Source organism: Bufo gargarizans, chromosome 3, assembly GCF_014858855.1.
Source record: "Bufo gargarizans isolate SCDJY-AF-19 chromosome 3, ASM1485885v1, whole genome shotgun sequence".
Lineage (NCBI taxonomy): Eukaryota > Metazoa > Chordata > Amphibia > Anura > Bufonidae > Bufo > Bufo gargarizans.
Window position 1 is genome coordinate 193,998,779 of NC_058082.1, and position 20,529 is coordinate 194,019,307.

Here is a 20,529-nt window from a genome sequence, read left to right on the forward strand (position 1 = left end):
AAAGCGTTTTTCACTGCAGAACCAATTTCCCATGGTGAGCTTCTCATACAGCAAATCTGCAACATATCGTCATTTACGCTGCAAAACTGAAATTCCGCAGCAGAACACAACGTAGGGATAGACAGTTTTCAGCCCCATAGGATAATGGGGATGTCTTGATGTAGCAGGTTTTCTTGGTGTGAGGGCTCCCTTACTGCACAAGTTTAACTTGATTTTGAAATGACTAAATGCCATAGTTCCTCAATACCTTGAGTTTGATGGAACCACATTGGAAGTAAAAGGTAGAATGGTTAGAACCATGGATTTATTGTGAATGGACCTGTCACCATAGATATGTATATACAGAGCACAAGATCAAACATTTGGTCTTTCTTCATTTTTTTTTATCTTTTATCTCTTTCTTAGTCTTTCTTCCTATTTTTATATTTTATTATTTTATCTCTTTAGTTTACTTTTACATGGAATTTTGTAATTTTGTCTGATTAATGAATACCTCTTCTATACAGTGAGCCCTCAAGATACAGTGGCCTCAGGATACAATATTTTCAACATACAATGTCATACAAGGTCATTTCTCTAAAATATCTGTATTAGTTGCTACTTAACAGCTATTCCTGACTGTTATAGATAATGACTTGTTTTATCTGTCTAAGGCTACTTTCACACTAGCGTTCGGGTGTCCGCTTGTGAGCTCCGTTTGAAGGGGCTCACAAGCGGCCTCGAACGCATCCGTCCAGCCCTAATGCATTCTGAGTGGACGCGGATCCGCTCAGAATGCATCAGTCTGGCAGCGTTTGGCCTCCGCTCCGCTCAGCAGGCAGACACCTGAACGCTGCTTGCAGCATTCGGGTGTCCGCCTGGCCGTGCGGAGGCAGGCGGATCCGTCCAGACTTACAATGTAAGTCAATGGGGACGGATCCGTTTGAATATGACACACTATGGCTCCATTTTCAAACGGATCCGTCCCCCATTGACTTTCAATGTAAAGTCTGGATGGATCCGTCTGAGGCTACTTTGACACTTAGAATTTTTTTTACAATATAATGCAGACGGATCCGTTCTGAACGGAGCCACCGTCTGCATTATATGAGCGGATCCGTCTCAGACGGATCCGCTCTGATCGCAAGTGTGAAAGTAGCCTTAGTTATCTGCTTATTTTTCTTAAATCTTTATGTTCTCTTATCTTGGATGACATTTTGGGGCTTTGGAACCAATTACTCAACTTACAATGGTTTCAACATACAATTGTCGTTCTGGAACCAATTAATATTGTATCTTGAGGGACCACTGTATATATATATAATATATATATATATGCAGTGGATATAAAAAGTCTACACACCCCTGATAAAATTTCAGGTTTCTGTGATGTAAGAAAATGAGACAAAGATAAATAATTTCAGAACTTTTTCCACCTTTAATGTGACCTATAAACTGTACAACTCAATGGAAAAACAAACTGAAATCTTTTAGGTAGAGGGAAGAAAAAATATAAAAATAAAATAATATGGTTGTATAAGTGTGCACACCCTTAAACTAATACTTTGTTGAAGCACCTTTTGATTTTATCAACATGGCACATTTTGACTTGGCAAGATTTGCCCACTCTTCTTTGCAAAAACACTCCAAATCTGTCAGATTGCGAGGGCATCTCCTGTGCACAGCCCTCTTCAGATCACCCCACAGATTTTCAATCGGATTCAGGTCTGAGCTCTGGCTGGGCCATTCCAAAACTTTATTCTTCTTCTGGTGAAGCCATTCCTTTGTTGATTTGGATGTATGCTTTGGGTCGTTGTCATGCTGAAAGATGAAGTTCCTCTTCATGTTCAGCTTTCTAGCAGAAGCCTGAAGGTTTTGTGCCAATATTGACTGGTATTTGGAACTGTTCATAATTCCCTCTAGCTTAACTAAGGCCCCAGTTCCAGCTGAAGAAAAACAACCCCTTGGCATGATGCTGCCACCACCATGCTTCACTGTGGGTATGGTGTTCTTTTGGTGATGTGCAGTGTTGTTTTTGGGCCAAACATATCTTTTGGAATTATGGCCAAAAAGTTCAACCTTGGTTTCATTAGACCATAACACCTTTTCCCACATGCTTTTTGGAGACTTCAGATGTGTTTTTGCCACTCTACCCCATAGCCCAGACATATGAAGAATATGGGAGATTGTTGTCACCTGTACCACACAGCCAGTACTTGCCAGATATTCCTGCAGCTCCCTTAATGTTGCTGTAGGCCTCTTGGTAGCCTCCCAGACCAGTTTTCTTCTCGTCTTTTCATCAATTTTGGAGGGACGTCCAGTTCTTGGTAATGTCACTGTTGTGCCATATTTTCTCCACTTGATGATGACTGTCTTCACTGTGTTCCATGGCATATCTAATGCCTTGGAAATTCTTTTGTACCCTTCTCCTGACTGATACCTTATAACAATGAGATCCCTCTGATGTTTTGGAAGCTCTCTGTGGACCATGGCTTTTGCTGTTGGATGCGACTAAGAAAACTTCAGGAAAGACCAACTACAGTAGCTGAACTTTATTTGGGGTTAATCAGAGGCACTTTAAATGATGGCAGGTGTATGATGACTCCTATTTAACATGATTTTGAATGTGATTGCTTAATTCTGAACACAGCTACATCCCCAGTTGCAACCACATTATTTAATTTTTTTTTGTTTTCTTTCCTCCACCTAAAAGATTTCAGTTTGTTTTTCAATTGAGTTGTACAGTTTATAGGTCACATTTTTTTACATCACAGAAATCTGACATTTTAACAGGGGTGTGTAGACTTTTTATATCCACTGTGTATATACACACACACTGTATATATACACATCTTATGTGAATACATTGAGAAATCTGTTCAGAATGAGCACCATGTTTATAAAACATCTGTTCCAATGTTTCTGATGCAGATTTTTTTTTCTTTTTAAATAAAAAATGTCTCCACTTAATAAAAAAAATATATATATGTAAATTCGGCAGGAGGGAAGTAGGTCCACTTGGTTTGCTATGGGGTCATATTCAGCAGCACCACATGCTAGGGGAAAGACTTATACTCTCCATATAGTAGAACATTTTGAAAAATACTTTTTAAGAAGTGCGAAAGTGGGTAGAGCCTTTAAAGTGGTTATCCAACCCCTCAATGCTGGGGCCCCTGGTATACATTATACTTACCCGCTCCCTGGCTCCGGATCCCTGCACATTCGCCACTGCATCTCCACGTCGTGTGGATCAAAATATCCAAGGGGTGGGGCGCGTCGATAGAAGGCCGCAAGGGGTATGAGCCACCTGCGGCAGCCATGCAGGGATCCAAAGCGACACGGGTGCCAGGGAGCAGGTAATTATAATGTATACCAGGGGCCCAGGCATTAGGGAGGTCATTATAGGGGTTGGATAACCCTTTTAAAGATGGATTGTCACTAGGATGTTTAATTTATTTATGAGATGTGCTCCACCTTGATCTTTTCTCCACTAGTAAAATCCTAGGACTGGAAATTTGGATTAACAAAGATTTTCTCCCCCAAATTCCCCATCTCTTGTGCCATCATATGCTTTGCCTTCTTCACAGTAGTCAGGTGTAAAAATATTAGAAACTGAATCATCTAACTGCTTTCAGAATCTGAATGGGAGATTTCAGCGTACTGCATTAATCTCCTCTGTACAAATCTCAGAAGCCGGCACTGGTTAGCTGCTTCAGGGCTTCTCACTCTATGTCTTCTATAACAAAGAAAACACTTGCGCAGTGTGAGTTGGATATGGAATTAACATAGTATACTGTGTCAACAAAGGTGTATACCACTTTCTTCCTACCACTATCTATGCTGCGGGTAATCCATGCACACGCTACAGTGGAAGTTGCTATAGAAGCCTGATACAGAACCTCTTGGGATCAGGCAAATGACCCCTGGGCCAGCTGAGCAGTCAAAACCAATCAATAGCCTAAATGCTTAAGAGACATGTTGTGTATAGATAAACAGGATCAATAGGCGCTGACAATATTGTAGCCATTTTATTTTTTCTAACTAGGGTTACGGTTGGAATCTGACCTGACATACCCTGCAACACAGTGCAATTACAATTTAGTGCTAAGAAGTGGGGACACTGATTGGTGACTGCTTTGTATGGTCTTAAAGAGGACGCATCACCTCTCCTGACATGTCTACTTGCATTCCTCATATGGTAACAATTCTAGGGCATCAATTCTTATGACTCTATGTTGTGCTATTCCTTTATTATTCCTGCTGAAAGCGGTGAACAGTTTGAAATGAAGGCCCAGAAGGATGTTACTAGTTCTGACACTGGCAGCAATGACTGGCCAACTGGTAACACCCATCTGGACCGTCATTGCAAACTTCTAATAATTCTTTCATAGCTTCTAGTAGTAAGTAATTAATGAATGCCACATCACAGAGTCATATGGATAGTTGCTCTAGAATTGGTATTACATGGGGGACACAAGTAGTTGCTAAAACAGACAGAAGAGGTTACAGGCCCTCCTTAAAATTTTGTTCAGCACTGTTGCCTCCACTCTCTCGACACTATGAACCATAAAAAGTGTACAAATGGCAAAATTAGGAAGAAAGCCAGTACCATGCATTTTCTATGGTATGATGAACTCTGTTTTTCTTATGGTGTGGTTATCTGAATTTATATAAGAAATTATGCAGCATTTCTACCATAAGCAGCTCATGCACTAAACCCTTATTGTTTTCTAGTGTACTGGAGAAGAAAATTGGGTAGACAATCGCACTATTTATGTCGGACACAAGGAACCTCCTCCAGGCACTGAAGCTTACATTCCTCAGAGGTATCCAGATAACAGGATCGTCTCCTCAAAGGTAAACTTGTTTACTCTTCTAAACCAAGTCACCTGCGTGGTTACCTGGCTGGAGCCTTCCATAGCTGCTTATTATTTGTGCTCTAAGCCCTGGGGGGCTCAGCATCTGACTTACTTTTGCTAGAGATATACCTTGTGTCATTTTCTTCTGTATTTGGTGCTTTGAGGAAAATTCTAATGTGACGTATGTTGATGGCAGGCACTCCTAAGGCCTCGTCCACACGACCATTTCTGTACTGTGGTCCGGAAAACCCAAGGATCGACAAAATACAGACACCTTCAGTGTGCAATCCATATCTTTCTCACCCCTATTACTAGAAATAACTATTCTTGTCCGCAATATGGACAAGAATAGGACATGTTCTATAATTTGCATAACGAACACACTGTTATCCTACAAGTTGATCCAGAGGAAGGCAAAAAAAAAAACTGTGAGGTAGAAGCCAATTTTCCCCACTAAAGGGGAAAAAAATTCCTCCCCGACTCCAATCAGGCAATCAGAATAACTCCCTGGATCAACGACCCCCCTCTAATAGCTATAGCCTGTAATATTATTACACTCCAAAAATACATCCAGGCCCCTCTTGACCTCTTTTAGTGAACTCACCATAACCACCTCCTCAGGCATAGAGTTCCATAGTCTCACTGCTCTTACCTTAAATAATCCTCTTCTTTGTGTACAAACCTTCTTTCCTCCAGACGCAGAGGATGTCCCCTTGTCACAGTCACCGTCCTGGGGATAAATAGATGATGGGAGAGATCTCTGTACTGACCCCTGATATATTCATACATAGTAATTAGATCTTCCCTCAGTCGTCATTTTTCTAAAGTGAATAACCCTAATGTTGATAATCTTTCAGGGTATCGTAGTTCCCTCATTGCAGTTATTACTTTAGTTGCGCTCCTCTGAACTCTCTCCAGCTCTGCTATGTCTGCCTTGTTTACAGAAGCCCAGAACTGTACACAGTACTCTATGTTTGGTCTGACCAGTGATTTGTAAAGTGGTAGGACTATGTTCTCATCACGGGCATCTATGCCCCTTTTGATGCAACCCATTATCTTATTGGCCTTGGCAGCAGCTGCCTGACACAGGTTTTTACAGCTTAGTTTGCTGTTCATTAAAATTCCTAGGTCCTTTTCCATGTCAGTGTTAGGCCTCATGCACACGACAGTGGGTTTTCCTTGATTTTTGGAGGATCCACGGACATGAAAAAAAAGTCGTTTTGGTGTCCGCCTGGCCGTGCGGAGCCAAACGGATCCGTCCTGAATTACAATGCAAGTCAATGGGGACGGATCCGTTTGACGTTGACACAATATGGTGCCATTTCAAACGGATCTGTCCCCATTGACTTTCAATGTAAAGTCTGGAGTTCTTTTATACCATCGGATTGGAGTTTTCTCCAATCCGATGGTATATTTTAACTTGAAGCGTCCCCATCACCATGGGAACGCCTCTATGTTAGAATATACTGTCGGATATGAGCTACATCGTGAAACTCAGATCCGACAGTATATTCTAACACAGAGGCGTTCCCATGGTGATGGGGACGCTTCAGGTTAGAATATACAAAAAAACTGTGTACATGACTGCCCCCCCCTGTTTTTAACTCATTGGTGGCCAGTGGGCCCCCCCCCTCCCTCCCCTGTAGTTAACTTGTTGGTGGCCAGTGTGCGCCCCCTATTGTAATAATAGCATTGGTGGCAGTGTGCGCCCCCCCCCTCTATTGTAATAATAGCATTGGTGGCAGTGTGCGCCCCCCCTTCCTCCCTCTATTGTAATCAGTGTGCGCCCCCCCTACCTCCCTCTATTGTAATAATAGCATTGGTGGCAGTGTGCGCCCCCCCCCTCCCTCCCTCTATTGTAATAATAGCATTGGTGGCAGTGTGCGCTCCCGCCCCCCCTCCCTCTATTGTAATAATAGCATTGGTGGCAGTGTGCGCCCCCGCCCCCCCTCCCTCCCTCTATTGTAATAATAGCATTGGTGGCAGTGTGCGCCCCCGCCCCCCCTCCCTCCCTCTATTGTAATAATAGCATTGGTGGCAGTGTGCGCCCTGCCCCCCTCCCTCCCTCTATTGTAATAATAGCATTGGTGGCAGTGTGCGCCCCCCCCCCCCCCGATCATTGGTGGCAGCGGAGTAGAAGCATCATACTTACCTGGCTGCTGGCTGCTGCGATCTCTGTGTCCGGCCGGGAGCTCCTCCTACTGGTAAGTGACAGGTCTGTGCGGCGCATTGCTGTCACTTACCAGTAGGAGGAGCTCCCGGCCGGACGCAGACATCGCAGCAGCCAGCAGGCTAATGTATGAATCTTCTACTATTGCTAAGGCTAAGTAACCATGGCAACCAGGACTGCAGTAGCGTCCTCAGTTGCCATGGTTACCGATCGGAGCCCCAGCGATTAAACTGGGACTCCGATCGGAACTCCACTGCCACCAATGATCTGGGGGGGTGGGGGAGGGGGAGAGGGGAGGCCGCACACTGCCACCAATGTATTAAAAGAATAGAGGGAGGAAGGGGGGGGCGCACACTGCCACCAATGTATTAAAACAATAGAGGGAGGAGGGTGGGGGGCGCACACTGCTACCAATGTTAATGCAATAGAGGGAGGGAGGGGGGGCCGCACACTGTGCCACCAATGCTATTATTACAATAGAGGGAGGGAGGAGGGGGCGGGGGGGCGCACACAGTGCCACCAATGTTATCATTACAATAGAGGGAGGGAGGGGGGGCGCACTGGCCACCAATGAAATTTAAACTGGGGAGGGAGGGGGGTCTGCGCCCTGCTGCCTGGCAGCCCCGGATCTCTTACAGGGGGCTATGATAGCACAATTAACCCCTTCAGGTGCAGCACCTGAGGGGTTAATTGTACGGATCACGGCCCCCTGTAAGAGATCGGGTGCTGCCAGGCAGCAGGGGGCAGTCATGTACACAGTTCGTTGTATATTCTAACTAGAAGCGTCCCCATCACCATGGGAACGCCTCTGTGTTAGAATATACTGTCGGATTTCGTGAAAACTCAGCTATGAAAAAGCTTTTATGCAGACGGATCTTCGGATCCGTCTGTATGAAAGTAACCTACGGCCACGGACACGGATGCCAATCTTGTGTGCATCCGTGTTCTTTCACGGACCCATTGACTTGAATGGGTCCGTGAACCGTTGTCCGTCAAAAAAATAGGACAGGTCATATTTTTTTGACGGACAGGATACACGGATCACGGTCTCGGCTGCAAAACGGTGCATTTTCCGATTTTTCCACGGACCCTTTGAAAGTCAATGGGTCCGCGAAAAAAAAACTGAAAACGGCACAACAGCCACGGATGCACACAACGGTCGTGTGCATGAGGCCTAACCCAGTGTATTACCATTTAGTATGTACGGGTGACTTGCATTATTCCTTCCCATGTGCATAACCTTATATTTGTCAGTGTTAAACCTCATCTGCCACTTATCTTCCCAAGCCTCCAATCTATCCAGATCCATCTGTAGCAGTATACTATCCTCTTCCGTGTCAATTACTTTACACAGTTTAGTGTCATCTGCAAAAAGTTATATTTTATTGTGCAAGCCTTCTACAAGATCATTAATAAATATATTGAAGAGGATAGGGCCCAGTACTGACCCCTGAGGTACCCCACCAGTGACAGTGACCCAATCTGAGTGTGTACCATTAATAACCACCCTCTGTTTTCTATCCCTGAGCCAGTTACTTACCCACATACAGACATTTTCTCCCAATCCAAGCATTCTAATTTTATATACTAACCTTTTATGCAGTACAGAGTCAAATGCTTTGGAGAAGTCCAGATATACGACATCCATTGATTCGCCGCTGTCAAGTCTAGAACTTACCTCCTCATAGAAACTGATTTAATTAGTTTGACATGACCGATCCCTCATGAAGCCATGCTGATATGGCGTTATTTGCTTATTTTCATTGAGGTGCTCCAAGATAGCATCTCTTAGAAAACCTTCAAACAGTTTACCCACGACGGATGTTTAACTTACCGGCCTATAGTTTCCGGGCTCTGTTTTTGGACCCTTTTTGAATATTGGCACCAGATTTGCTATGCGCCAATCCTGTGGAACACTCCCTGTCAGTATAGAGTATGTAAATATCAAGAAGATGAGCACTCCTTTTACATAGTCGTCAGCTGATTCCACATAGATGTCTACAGAACCTGTTCTATTAAACACTTATACAAGTAGAGCCCCCCTGACAGAGTGGAGTGGGTGTCAGCAGTAAGTTTCTTGTTGACGTCACTGATTATTCCCTTCCTCTGATCCGTCAGAACAATAACTCCCAAAAAATTGATCCTGTTTGTGGAGAATCTACCTTCACTCGATCAGCATTTGGTCAGTAATCCATAAGTATTGCTTAAGCCCAAAAAAACAGAAGTGTATCCAAAACAGAGATGACACGTGAATGGAATATTTTCATGTCTTCTGTGTTTTGTACCAACTCCTGCTTTTGGCTACCAAATCATAAACCAATTCTGATGCTAAATAGGGACCATGTCATTCAGGCCTTACAGCTGTTACATAGACAGGATCAGTTGTGCGTCTCATTTTTCCTTCCATCTGACAGATCAGAGAAACGGTCAAATAAATTATGTCAACAGGATGAAAGTCAAAATAGTGGCCCAGTCATGAAGTGGGGAGGGTGGGAACAGCATGAGAAGTCCATAGAGTGGCCCTATGACATAGTGATGAGGTCGAATCAGCATAAGGAGACCACAGAGTGGCCCAATAACAGAGTCTGGAGATGGCAACAGCATCAGGAGGAGGCCACAGAGTGGCACAATGACAGTGTGGAGGTGGCAGCAGCATCAGGAGGAGGCCAGAGAGTGGCACAATGACAGTGTGGAGGTGGAAGCAGCAGCATCAGGAGGCCACAGAGTGGCACAATGACAGAATGTGGCGGCAGCAGCAGCATCAGGAGGAGGCCAGAGGGTGGTACAATGACAGTGTGGAGGTGGCAGTAGCATCAGCTGGCCACAGAGTGGCACAATGACAGAGTGAGGAGGTGGCAGCAGCATCAGGAAACCACAGAGTGGCAAGGTGACATAGTGTGGAGGTGGCAGCAGCATCAGGAGATCACAAAGTGGCAAGGTGACATAGTGTGGAGGTGGCAGCAGCATCAGGAGACCACAGAGTGGCAAGGTGACATAGTGTGGAGGTGGCAGCAGCATCATAAGACCACAGAGTGGCAAGGTGATGTAGTGTGGAGGTGGCAGCAGCATCAGGAGACTACAACGTGACCCGGTGACTGAGAGGGTAGGTGGGTGGCAATACCAGTACCAGCTGAAGATAGTAGGTGAAAGAAGGAGCACTTGGCATCAGATGTGTGGCATCAGGCGGGTGGCAGCATCAGAATAGTAGCTGAGGCAGGTAGCCAGGAGAAACCGGTCTCTTTTGTCAAATTGTTGGTGTGACACCATGGATGATCTAGTCTGATGCATCAGGCATTGGTGGGGGGAAATCCTGGCTGATCCACGCCTGATGCCACACATCTGATGCCAAGTGGATGGGCAATGGCGCAGATAGGCAACGGCCAACTGACTACATAGGATATCTCTATAGTAGTTCAGTTTGTCCTCCCTCTCAGCAGGTGTAAAAAAGGCCCCCATTTTGGACCGTGCATACTGTCACGGTGTGTCTGGGTCCTCTGCCTCGTCTTCCTCATCGCCCTGTAGCTCCTCTGGCTGCTCCTGCTCCTCCTCTCCTGTCACTTGTGTATAGAAACCACCCATTTCACTACACATTGCTTGTGCTCCAATGTCCTTCTCCTCCAGTTCAGCCCCCACAGGGCTCATGTAGCCATGAGATTTAGGCGCCACGTCTCTAGTCCCCTGACCTGCCAGATTTTCCAGCATCTGTTCCAGGACATGAAGCAGTGGATTGACGTTGTTCATCCCATAGTCCTGGCGACTGACAAATCCTTTGTCTCCTCAAAGGGCCTGAGCAAACGGCAGGTGTTACGCATGAGCTGCCACTGGCTGACATCGCAGTTACACAGGGGAGTACTCTGGTCCGCTTGGATCATCAATAAATCGTTTATGGCCTTTCTCTGTTCGTATAGTCAGTCCAACATATAAAGGGTGGAAATCCAATGGGTGGAAACATCGCATATCAGCCTATGTTGGAGGATGCTGTTATGCAACTGCAGCTCAAGGAGGGTGACACCATGTTCTTCCCGTAGTCTCTTTTGTCAAATTGTTGGTGTGACACCATGAATGATCTAGTCTGATGCATCAGGCATTGGTGGGGGGAAATCCTGGCTGATCCACGCCTGATTCATCTTGACAAAAGTCAGTCTCTCCACATTTTGGGTGGACAGGCAAGTTCTTCTTGGGGTAACTATAGCCTCTGCCGCACTAAACACCCGCTCTGATGCCACACTACCGACCTAGCAGGACAGCTTTTCCAGTGCAAACTCTGCCAGTTGCGGCCACAAATCCAGTTTGGCTGCCCAGTAGTCCAGCGGATCTTCAATGTGGGGTGGCAGGGTGCTGTCCAAGTATACCACCACCTGCTAGTTCAGGTCCTGCTCCAGGTCTTGCTGCTGGTGAGTAGTTTCTTCACTAGACAGGTGAAGAAAGCTGCTCATCAGCTACTCTAGACTCAAGTTGCTGCTGATGGAGCTGGAACTGCTCCTACCCCCCCACGCTGCCATGGCAGAGGAACATGAGTGCAGAGGACCTCCAGGTCAGACCTGCGAGAGGATGGGCAATGGCGCAGATAGGCAGCGGCCAACTGACTACATAGGATATCTCTATAGTAGTTCAGTTTGTCCTCCCTCTCAGCGGGTGTAAAAAAGGCCCCCATTTTGGACCGTGCATACTGTCACGGTGTGTCTGGGTCCTCTGCCTCGTCTTCCTCATCGCCCTGTAGCTCCTCTGGCTGCTCCTGCTCCTCCTCTCCTGTCACTTGTGTATAGAAACCACCTATTTCACTACACATTGCTTGTGCTCCAATGTCCTCCTCCTCCAGTTCAGCCCCCAGAGGGCTCATGTGGCCATGAGATCTAGGCGCCACGTCTCTAGTCCCCCGACCAGCCAGATTTTCCAGCATCTGTTCTAGGACATAAAGCAGTGGATTGACGTTGTTCATCCCATAGTCCTGGTGACTGACAAATCCTTTGTCTCCTCAAAGGGCCTGAGCAAACGGCAGGTGTTACGCATGAGCTGCCACTGGCTGACATCGCAGTTACACAGGGGAGTACTCTGGTCCGCTTGGATCATCAATAAATCGTTTATGGCCTTTCTCTGTTCGTATAGTCAGTCCAACATATAAAGGGTGGAAATCCAATGGGTGGAAACATCGCATATCAGCCTATGTTGGGGGATGCTGTTATGCCACTGCAGCTCAAGGAGGGTGACACCATGTTCTTCCCGTTGTTGGTCACCATGGTTCTGTTTTTGAGTTGTCGTGGAGAAAGCCAGGATTCGATTTATTGATGGACACGGAGCAGTTCCTCCCCTGTGTGACTCCATTCGCCCAGGCAAACGAGGTGCAGAACAGCGTGACACCGCCATGCCCTGCACATGTGGTATGCTGGAGGGGCACTGTGAATTGTCCCTGCAGTGGAGGCTGAGGACACAGTGGAGAATGAGGAGGCAGACATTGTCGTAGGACCAACGGCGTGAGAATGTGGAGGCAGAAGTGGTGTCACTTGACCAAGTTGCTGGTGTGGCTGTGTAGAAACCACATTTACCCAGTGGGCTGTAAAGGACATGTATTTTCCCTGAACGTAGTTACAGCTTTACACGTCTACATACATGTGCAGGGCTGGTACTGCCTTTTTGGCAAAGAAATGTCGGCTTGGGACTCTCCACCTCGGCTCGGCACAAGCCATCAGTTCTCTGAAAGGTGCAGAGTCCACCACTAGGAAAGGGAGGGACTGCAGCACCAGCAACTTGGCCAGGAGCACATTCAGCTTCTGAGCCGTTGGATGAGTGCACGCATACTATTGTCTTTTGGCAATCGCTTCGGTGATCGATTGCTGATGTAACGAATGGTGAGGAGTAGAGCAGGAGCATCAGGACCAGCAGATAATGGGAAGGACAGACCACTCCCTTTCGGCTGAGGTGGTGGAGCCTTGTGTTCCTGAAATCGGGTGCGTGCTGCTGCGTGATGCAGCGGTTGCTGCGGCAGGCTGGACCACCACATCTGAGCCACGGTTCCTCCAGGCCACTTTATGGTGACGCTGCATATGTTGACACAGGGCCATGGTGCCAACATTGGCACCTTGGCCATGCTTCACCTTCTGCCCACAGATTCTACAAATGGCCATGTTCACCTCCTCCGGCAGTTTAACAAAAAATTGACACACCGCCGAGTAGGTGACTTTACCCCCAACACTCCGCACTGACTGACTGCTACCGCCTCTGCTTCCGTGAACCCCTGCACCACTACTTTCCGGGCTGGTAGGCTCCTGCAAAGCGGGTGGTCTACCCCAGGCATGTGTGGCTCCCAACCTCACCCTGCTGAATCCCGGCCCCGCTAGCAACTTGCTAGCTCCGCTGCTGTGTCACGGGCAAGCTGACACCCTCTTCTCCTGATGATGCTGAAGCCCCTAATTCACCCAGCTCCCAAGTGGGATCAGCTACATCATCATCATCGAGTACTGTCTGCACATCACTGATGTCCTCCTTAACAGTCTCTGGGTCAGGAGCCTGACCGCTCGCAACACAAGCTCCCACGCCACTCTCCTCATCACTACTTTCCCACCTACCGGAGGATGTCTCCTCCACATTTTGGCTGGCCAGTAGCTTCTGGCTGTCCTCTAGCAGCTCGTCCTCACTGTATAGTGGAGCTGAGCCCACAGCATATAATACTTGTCTGACTGAGGGAACAGAAAAGGACAGAGGCAGGTTGAGGACAGGTGAGGGCTCAAGGCCTGCTCCTGGGCCATACCAACTAAGGGTCGTGTCTGACAAACCCACCGACTCTTGGCTAGGGGTGTCTGATGTCACTTGGTACGAAGTAGATGACCGAGTCAACCATTCAAGAACCGCTGGGTGGCTGGTCAAGACACGACCGCTAGATGACACCGGGAGCTGAGGCCTTTCGCTGCGACTCCTGCTGCCACTCCCCCTTATTCTGCTGCGACCTGTGCCTGCACCAGAAACATTTAGGCCTCTGCCACTCCCCTGTGCAGGGCTTGGCACTTTTCTTTTTGACATACTCTTAGATCAAATAAATAAATAAATAGGAAATTAAAACACCCCCAAAAAATCTGTAATTTTCTCACTTCAACACACAACGGCTAATAAACCCTTTTTTCCCACTAATGCACGCCAAAGACGGCAAATAGGCCCTTACTTTTTCCCACTTATACGTGCCACAAATGGCTTTAGAACATATAACTGCACCGCCGAATGGCAAATAATATATATATTTTTTGCCACTAATACATACCAAAAAGGGCTTTATAACATATAACTGCACTGCTGAATGGCAAATAGGCCCTTACTTTTTTCCACTTATACATGCCACAAAAGGCTTTAGAAAATATAAGTGCACCGCTGAACGGCAAATAGTCCCTTACTTTTTTCCACTTATACGTGCCACAAATGGCTTTAGAACATATAACTGCACCGCCGAATGGCAAATAATATATTTTTTTTGGGCACTAATACATGCCCAAAAGGGGTGTAATTTTCTCACATCACCACACAACAGCAAGTACTTTTTTTGTGCCACTAATACACGCCAAAAAGGGCTTTAGAACATATAACTGCACCGCTAAACGGCAAATAATATATATATTTTTTGCCACTAATACATACCAAAAAGGGCTTTAGAACATATAACTGCACTGCTGAATGGCAAATAGGCCCTCACTTTTTTCCACTTATGCACTCCACAAAAGGCTTTAGAACATATAACTGCACAGCTGAACAGCAAATAAATTTTTTGTGCCACTAATACACGCCAAAAAGAACTTTAGAACATATAACTACACGACTGAACGGCGAATAATATATATTTGTTTGCCAATAATACACGCCAAAAAGGGCTTTAGAACATATAACTGCACCACTGAACGGCAAAAAATATTATTTTTTTTTGCCACTAATACATGCCAAAAAAGGGCTTTAGAACATATAACTGCACCACTGAACGGCAAAAAATATTATTTTTTTTGCCACTAATACATGCCAAAAAGGGCTTTAGAACATATAACTGCACCGCTGAATGGCAAACAATTTATATTTTTTTGCCACTAATACACGCCAAAAAGGGCTGTAATTTTCTCACTTCACCAGACAATGGCTAATAAGCCCTATTTTCCCACTAATACAAGCCAAGGGAAAATAAGACGTACCGTATAAATATTTCCTTGTAATAAACCCTGTTAATGGCTGTATTAAACAGCACTTTCATACCAATAACAAGAACGGTTTGCTGGAATTTCAGAGCTGTATAATGGCAATTTGGATCCGCAGTCAGTGCAGCAAGGTGTAATAGGATTGTTCCTATTACCCAGGCTACTGAATCCTGTTCTGCTTCAATGCTGTGGAATGATTCCTCTCTACCCTTTCCCTGAACTTCTATACAGCAAAATAAAAGTTTTAAACTCTTTCCTAGCACTGTCCCTAGTGCCTGCTGACATCTCTCCGTAGACTAAGTACACTTGAAAATGGCTGAATCCAAGATGGCTGAGGCTATTTTTAGGGCTGCATGCATGGCATTGTGGGTGATCCTTCGTTCCCAGAGATCCTTGCTCCATGTCCTAACATGTGCAGCAGCCATTTTAAATAAAAAAATATGATTAGTTACCACGAAGCGTGAGGAAAATTGGATTCGGTGTGAATCGAATTTTTCCTGAAATTCAGGTCAAATTTCACTTCATCAACTTCGATTCGCTCATCTCTAGTCAAAAGCACCCATTCTTTAACTGGGGGGTAAAAAGGGGGCCATTCTTTATACTGGGTGGCACTATGGGGGGACATTATACATACTGAGGGTACTGCAGGTATTGGGATAAAAAAAAAAAGCCAGAGAAATTCATCCATTTTTAATGCCCATTAAAAACTGATGCAAAGCGACCATTAAAGATGGGCAGATGGCCAGAACATGAATGCACAAAAGGTTGAAAAATGGCCATGAAAAACTCTTTTGTTTGATGCTCTCCTTATTGTTCCTGGTTATCAGGAGTTTCAGAAATGACAACAAATAGCAATAGACAAAGATAACGGAGTCATCAGAACTAGAGATGAGCGAATTTCATATTTTGAAATCCGTTCACACTTTGTTGGTTAAAGGTGATTTGCGTTATGGATTCCGTCACCGCGGACCATAATGCAATTCTATGACGGTATTCATAATGAAATGCCTTTAGAAGCATTCCGTCATAATAGAAGTCTATGGGCTGCAAAACGGATAACGGGAGGGATCCGTTTTGCTGCCCATAGACTTCTATTATGGCGGAATGCCTCTAAAGTCATTCCATTATGCATTGCGTTATGGTCCGTGGTAACAGAATGCATAACGCAATTCACCTTCAACCGAGAAACAAATTGTGAACGAATTTCTCTAATCAGAACCATCGTCTGCAGCTCCTGAAGGTCTCTGCATGTGCTTGTGTGAATGCTGCTTCTGTTGATTCAGTTTACAAGAAGGAGAACTTTTGGGGTTAGGAATACAAATCAGAGCACCTATGATAAACAGCTGCAGAAAAGCTTTATTCTCTGCTCCTGTGTGCTGATTTATGTTATTCCTAAGCCTTATAATTAGAGCAATTATTGATTTAGTAGAATAAGTTGTCCAGTGTTTTGTTAATGAGATACTTTCCTATTAAAGCTAATGAAACCAGCACAGCTGTGTGCTCAGCTGATTGCTGCGCTTCTATTAAGTCCGCTAGCCGTGCATAGGTAATCACAAAATCACCGTCTTTAGGCGATTTTATTTTATTTCATCTCTGTTGCATGGAAATGTTTATTGGATTAGATAATTACATTTGGTTTGAACCAAAAAATATATAATTAGTGCAGTAATTAATTTATTACTGAGAACTTTCATCTGCTAACATTATGATCTGGCACACGCTCCTTGTTTTTTAGCATTATGGCCGTATGGTTCCTATTGTATTGTGTGTATTAGCATTATCTAGCATTAGAGGTCATGATTAGTTAATGAAATAATTGCAGATCTGGTTTAAATAATTGAAAAAGAGCATAGTCATCAGATGTCATAAAGTCATGTTTGGAAACGGCTTGAAGTTTTACATCTTTCTACAGGGGGTGTCATCTGTATTTTTATTCGCGCTCGTTTAATTAATAAAAAACTCTCCCTTTGATGAACAAAAAGTTTCATTTTTCTTTCTAGATCTGAAAATATGCTGGAAGCCAGTTATTGTACACTATAAGAACATATAAATATAGGTCCTTGGGGTGCCCACTTCAAGATAAAGATTTGATATATTTCCCTCCTTAAGTGACAACTGTCTGGGTGACTACCAGTATAGCCACTAGAGATGAGCGAATCGATTCTACGTGAATCAAATTTGTTATAAATTCCCCAACAGATGTTAAATTCAGCAAATCCAAAACTTTTGTGACTGATCCCGCATGAATCAATCAAAATGGCAGCCACCATTTTACAAATCAGAGGACACAGAAGAAGGCATCTGCCACAAAAGAGGGATCATTTTTGGACTGCTTTTTAATTTTAAGAAATTGGGTCACTCGATTAGGACCACATTTATTCAGATCAAATCCAATCTGACCGATGATTCAACCGAATCGGAAGCAAAACTAATTTTAGGAAATTTGCTTATCTCTACTGGCCACCATTACAGCACCAGCTTTTCTAGATTCCTTAAAGGGGTTGTCTCACTTCAGCAAATAGCATTTATCATGTAGACAACATTAATACAAGGCACTTACTAATGTATTGTGATTGTCCATATTGCTGGCTTGATTGCTTTTTCCATCACATTAGACACTGCTCAGGGGTTATGACCACCCTGCAATCCAGCACCGGTGGTTGTGCTTGCACATGATAGATTGAAGCGTGGTCATAACCTGGATATGAGCAGTGTATAATCTAATGGAAATATGAATCAATCCAGCAAAGGAGGCAATATAGACAATTACAATACATTAGTAGGTGTCTTGAATTAACTTTGCCTAGGTAAAAAATGGCATTTTCTGAAATGAGACAACCACTTGTACCACTGACACTGCCTAAGGCCTCTTGCACACGAACATTTTTCTTTTCCGTTTAAGTTTCGTTTTTTGTGTATCGTATACGGAACCATTAATTTCAATGGGTCCGCAAAAAAAAAGGAACGTACTCCATATGCATTCTGTTTCCGTATTTCCGTTTTTCCGTTCTGTTTAAAGATAGAACATATCCTATTATTGCCTGCAAATCACGTTCCATGGCTCCATTCAAGTCAATGGGGCTGTAAAAAAAACAGAGCAGATACGGAATGCATCCGTATGTCTTCCGTATCCGTTCCGTTTTTAGCGGAACCATCTATTGAAAATTTCATGTCCAGTCCAATTTTTCTATGTAATTACTGTATATGCCATACTTCCGTTTCCGTTTGCAATCTGAAAAAAAACTGAAAAAAAATGGAAAAATGGAACGGCAAAACGGAAGCGGAATGGAAACACTACTGAAACGGAAAAACGGAACAACAAAACACTGAAAAAGTCATACAGTCTTATGCAAGAGGCCTAACGTAGGATTCACTGAGGATCAGCTGAACACCCTGGTTTCACAGCTGGAACTCCACAGTGATCAGATACTATCGCTAGGACAGGCTACAGACAACCACACATTTTCTGCACGGGCTACTATGGAAGAAATGTGGTATCACAATGCACCTATTGAATGAGTCCTCCAGAGCAGGAGCTCTCTTTGTAGAGGTTGGTTCCAATGTCCATTTTGTTGAATAGGGCATATGGAAAGGTATTGTCCTAATGGGACAACCCTTTTAAGAGCACGTCTGTCTAGCATGCAGCAGACCACAAATCGGTGCAAAAGTAAGCAGATCGTCAAGGTCACTGTACACAATAACCAAGACTTTGGCAAAGATCACAAAGAGAATTCACTTTTTTTAGTATATCAGATAGATGCACATGGAGAGCTGCAAGAATGCTATTCTTCCGCTTTCTCAGCAGATCCATGAATATTGACTTAGACATTATGACCCTGGAAAGGGATCTTTATACAGTGAGGCTGTTGCTATTAAGATGAGACTATTGATCATAAATGCTACATCATTTTCAGATCAGTTGCAGTACATCGGAGAATTATTTGACCTCAAGAGGTTTTACCTAGCGTACATAAACACTTGTGTTTAGATGTTTCCTCTGCTTTTAAATTGTTTATGCAAAAATAAGCATCCAAAGTTGATTTGCTCATCCCTAGCACTGACATAAAGAAATGAAGAACTACCCAGTTATTGGAAAATTTGCTATAACTGGTAAAACGTTGGTCTTCTGAAGTATATTATGATCATCAAAAATTCTTTGCATTCCCATTATATGGTCCTGACTCCATGTTGCTACATTTTCAGCCACTGTATGGGTCCATTCACACATCCGTGTGTGTTTTGCGGACCGCACATCGCCGGCACTTAATAGAAAATGCCTAATCTTGTCCGCAATTGAGGACAAGAATAATAATAATAATAATCTTTATTTATATAGCGCCAACATATTCCGAAGCGCCTATTCACAATTCAGGGGTTCATGTAAAGTCATAAATAACATAACAACAGACAAGTTGATTATTACAACAAGAGGAATGAGGGCCCTGCTCGCAAGAGCTTACAATCTGTGAGGGGATAGGGGTGACACAAAAGGTAGAAGTGCTTGTTATGTACCATAGTCCAGCTATCTTGGGAGAATAGGGGAGCAGATATAAAGCCACATAAGCCGGTCAGCAGCCAATATACAAAGTGCTTCTGGGTGCAGTGGAGGCTCAGCTTCAGGGAATGATAAATGGGCTATGGGGAGGTTAGATCAAGGGAGGTGATAGGCCACCCTGAAAAGATGTGTTTTTAGCAAACGCTTAAAACGGTGCATGTTGTGATTAAGCCTGATTTCTTGGGGTAGGGCATTCCAGAGAGCTGGTGCAGCTTGGGAAAAATTTTGCAGCCGGGTGAGAGAGGTTCGGATTTTTGTGGAAGTCAGTGGTAAGTCATTGGCTGAACGGAGAGCACGGGTAGGATGGTAGACAGATGAGGGAAGAGATGTAGGGTGGTTCAGCACTGTGGAGGTCTTTGTGGGTGAGGACGAGCAGTTTGAATTGGTTTCTATAGTGTATGGGTAGCCAGTGCATTGACTGACACAGGTCAGAGGCATCAGAGTAGCGGTTGGACAGATAGGTGACCCTGGCTGCTGCATTAAGAATAGATTGGAGATGGGAAAGTCTGGTGAGGGGGAGGCCAATTAATAGTGAGTTGCAGTAATCAAGGCGGGAGTGGATCAGGGCAACAATTAGCGTTTTTGTTGTTTCCATAGTGAGAAAGGGGCGGATACTAGAGATGTTTTTGAGGTGCAAGCGGCATGAGCGGGAGAGAGATTGAATATAGGGGGTGAAAAAAAGATCAGTGTCAAAAGTCACCCCGAGACAGCGGGCGTTCTGCCTAGGAGTGATGATGGTGTTGCACACCGAGAGGCAGATATCAGGTTTAGGTAGGTTATTAGATGGAGAGAACACAAGAAGTT

At 44.6% G+C, this 20,529-nt stretch overlaps 1 protein-coding gene across 3 annotated transcripts in view; it reads left to right on the forward strand.

Moving 5' to 3' along the window:
• The window catches only part of ATP11A (ATPase phospholipid transporting 11A), a 182,729-nt gene that overhangs the window by 46,033 nt on the left and 116,167 nt on the right, over positions 1 to 20,529 (forward strand). For all 3 annotated transcript variants that reach the window (XM_044283792.1, XM_044283794.1, XM_044283793.1), the window contains exon 2: positions 4,714 to 4,836. In XM_044283792.1, coding sequence (XP_044139727.1) covers positions 4,714 to 4,836 — 123 coding nt within the window. The remainder of the gene's footprint in view (positions 1 to 4,713; positions 4,837 to 20,529) is intronic.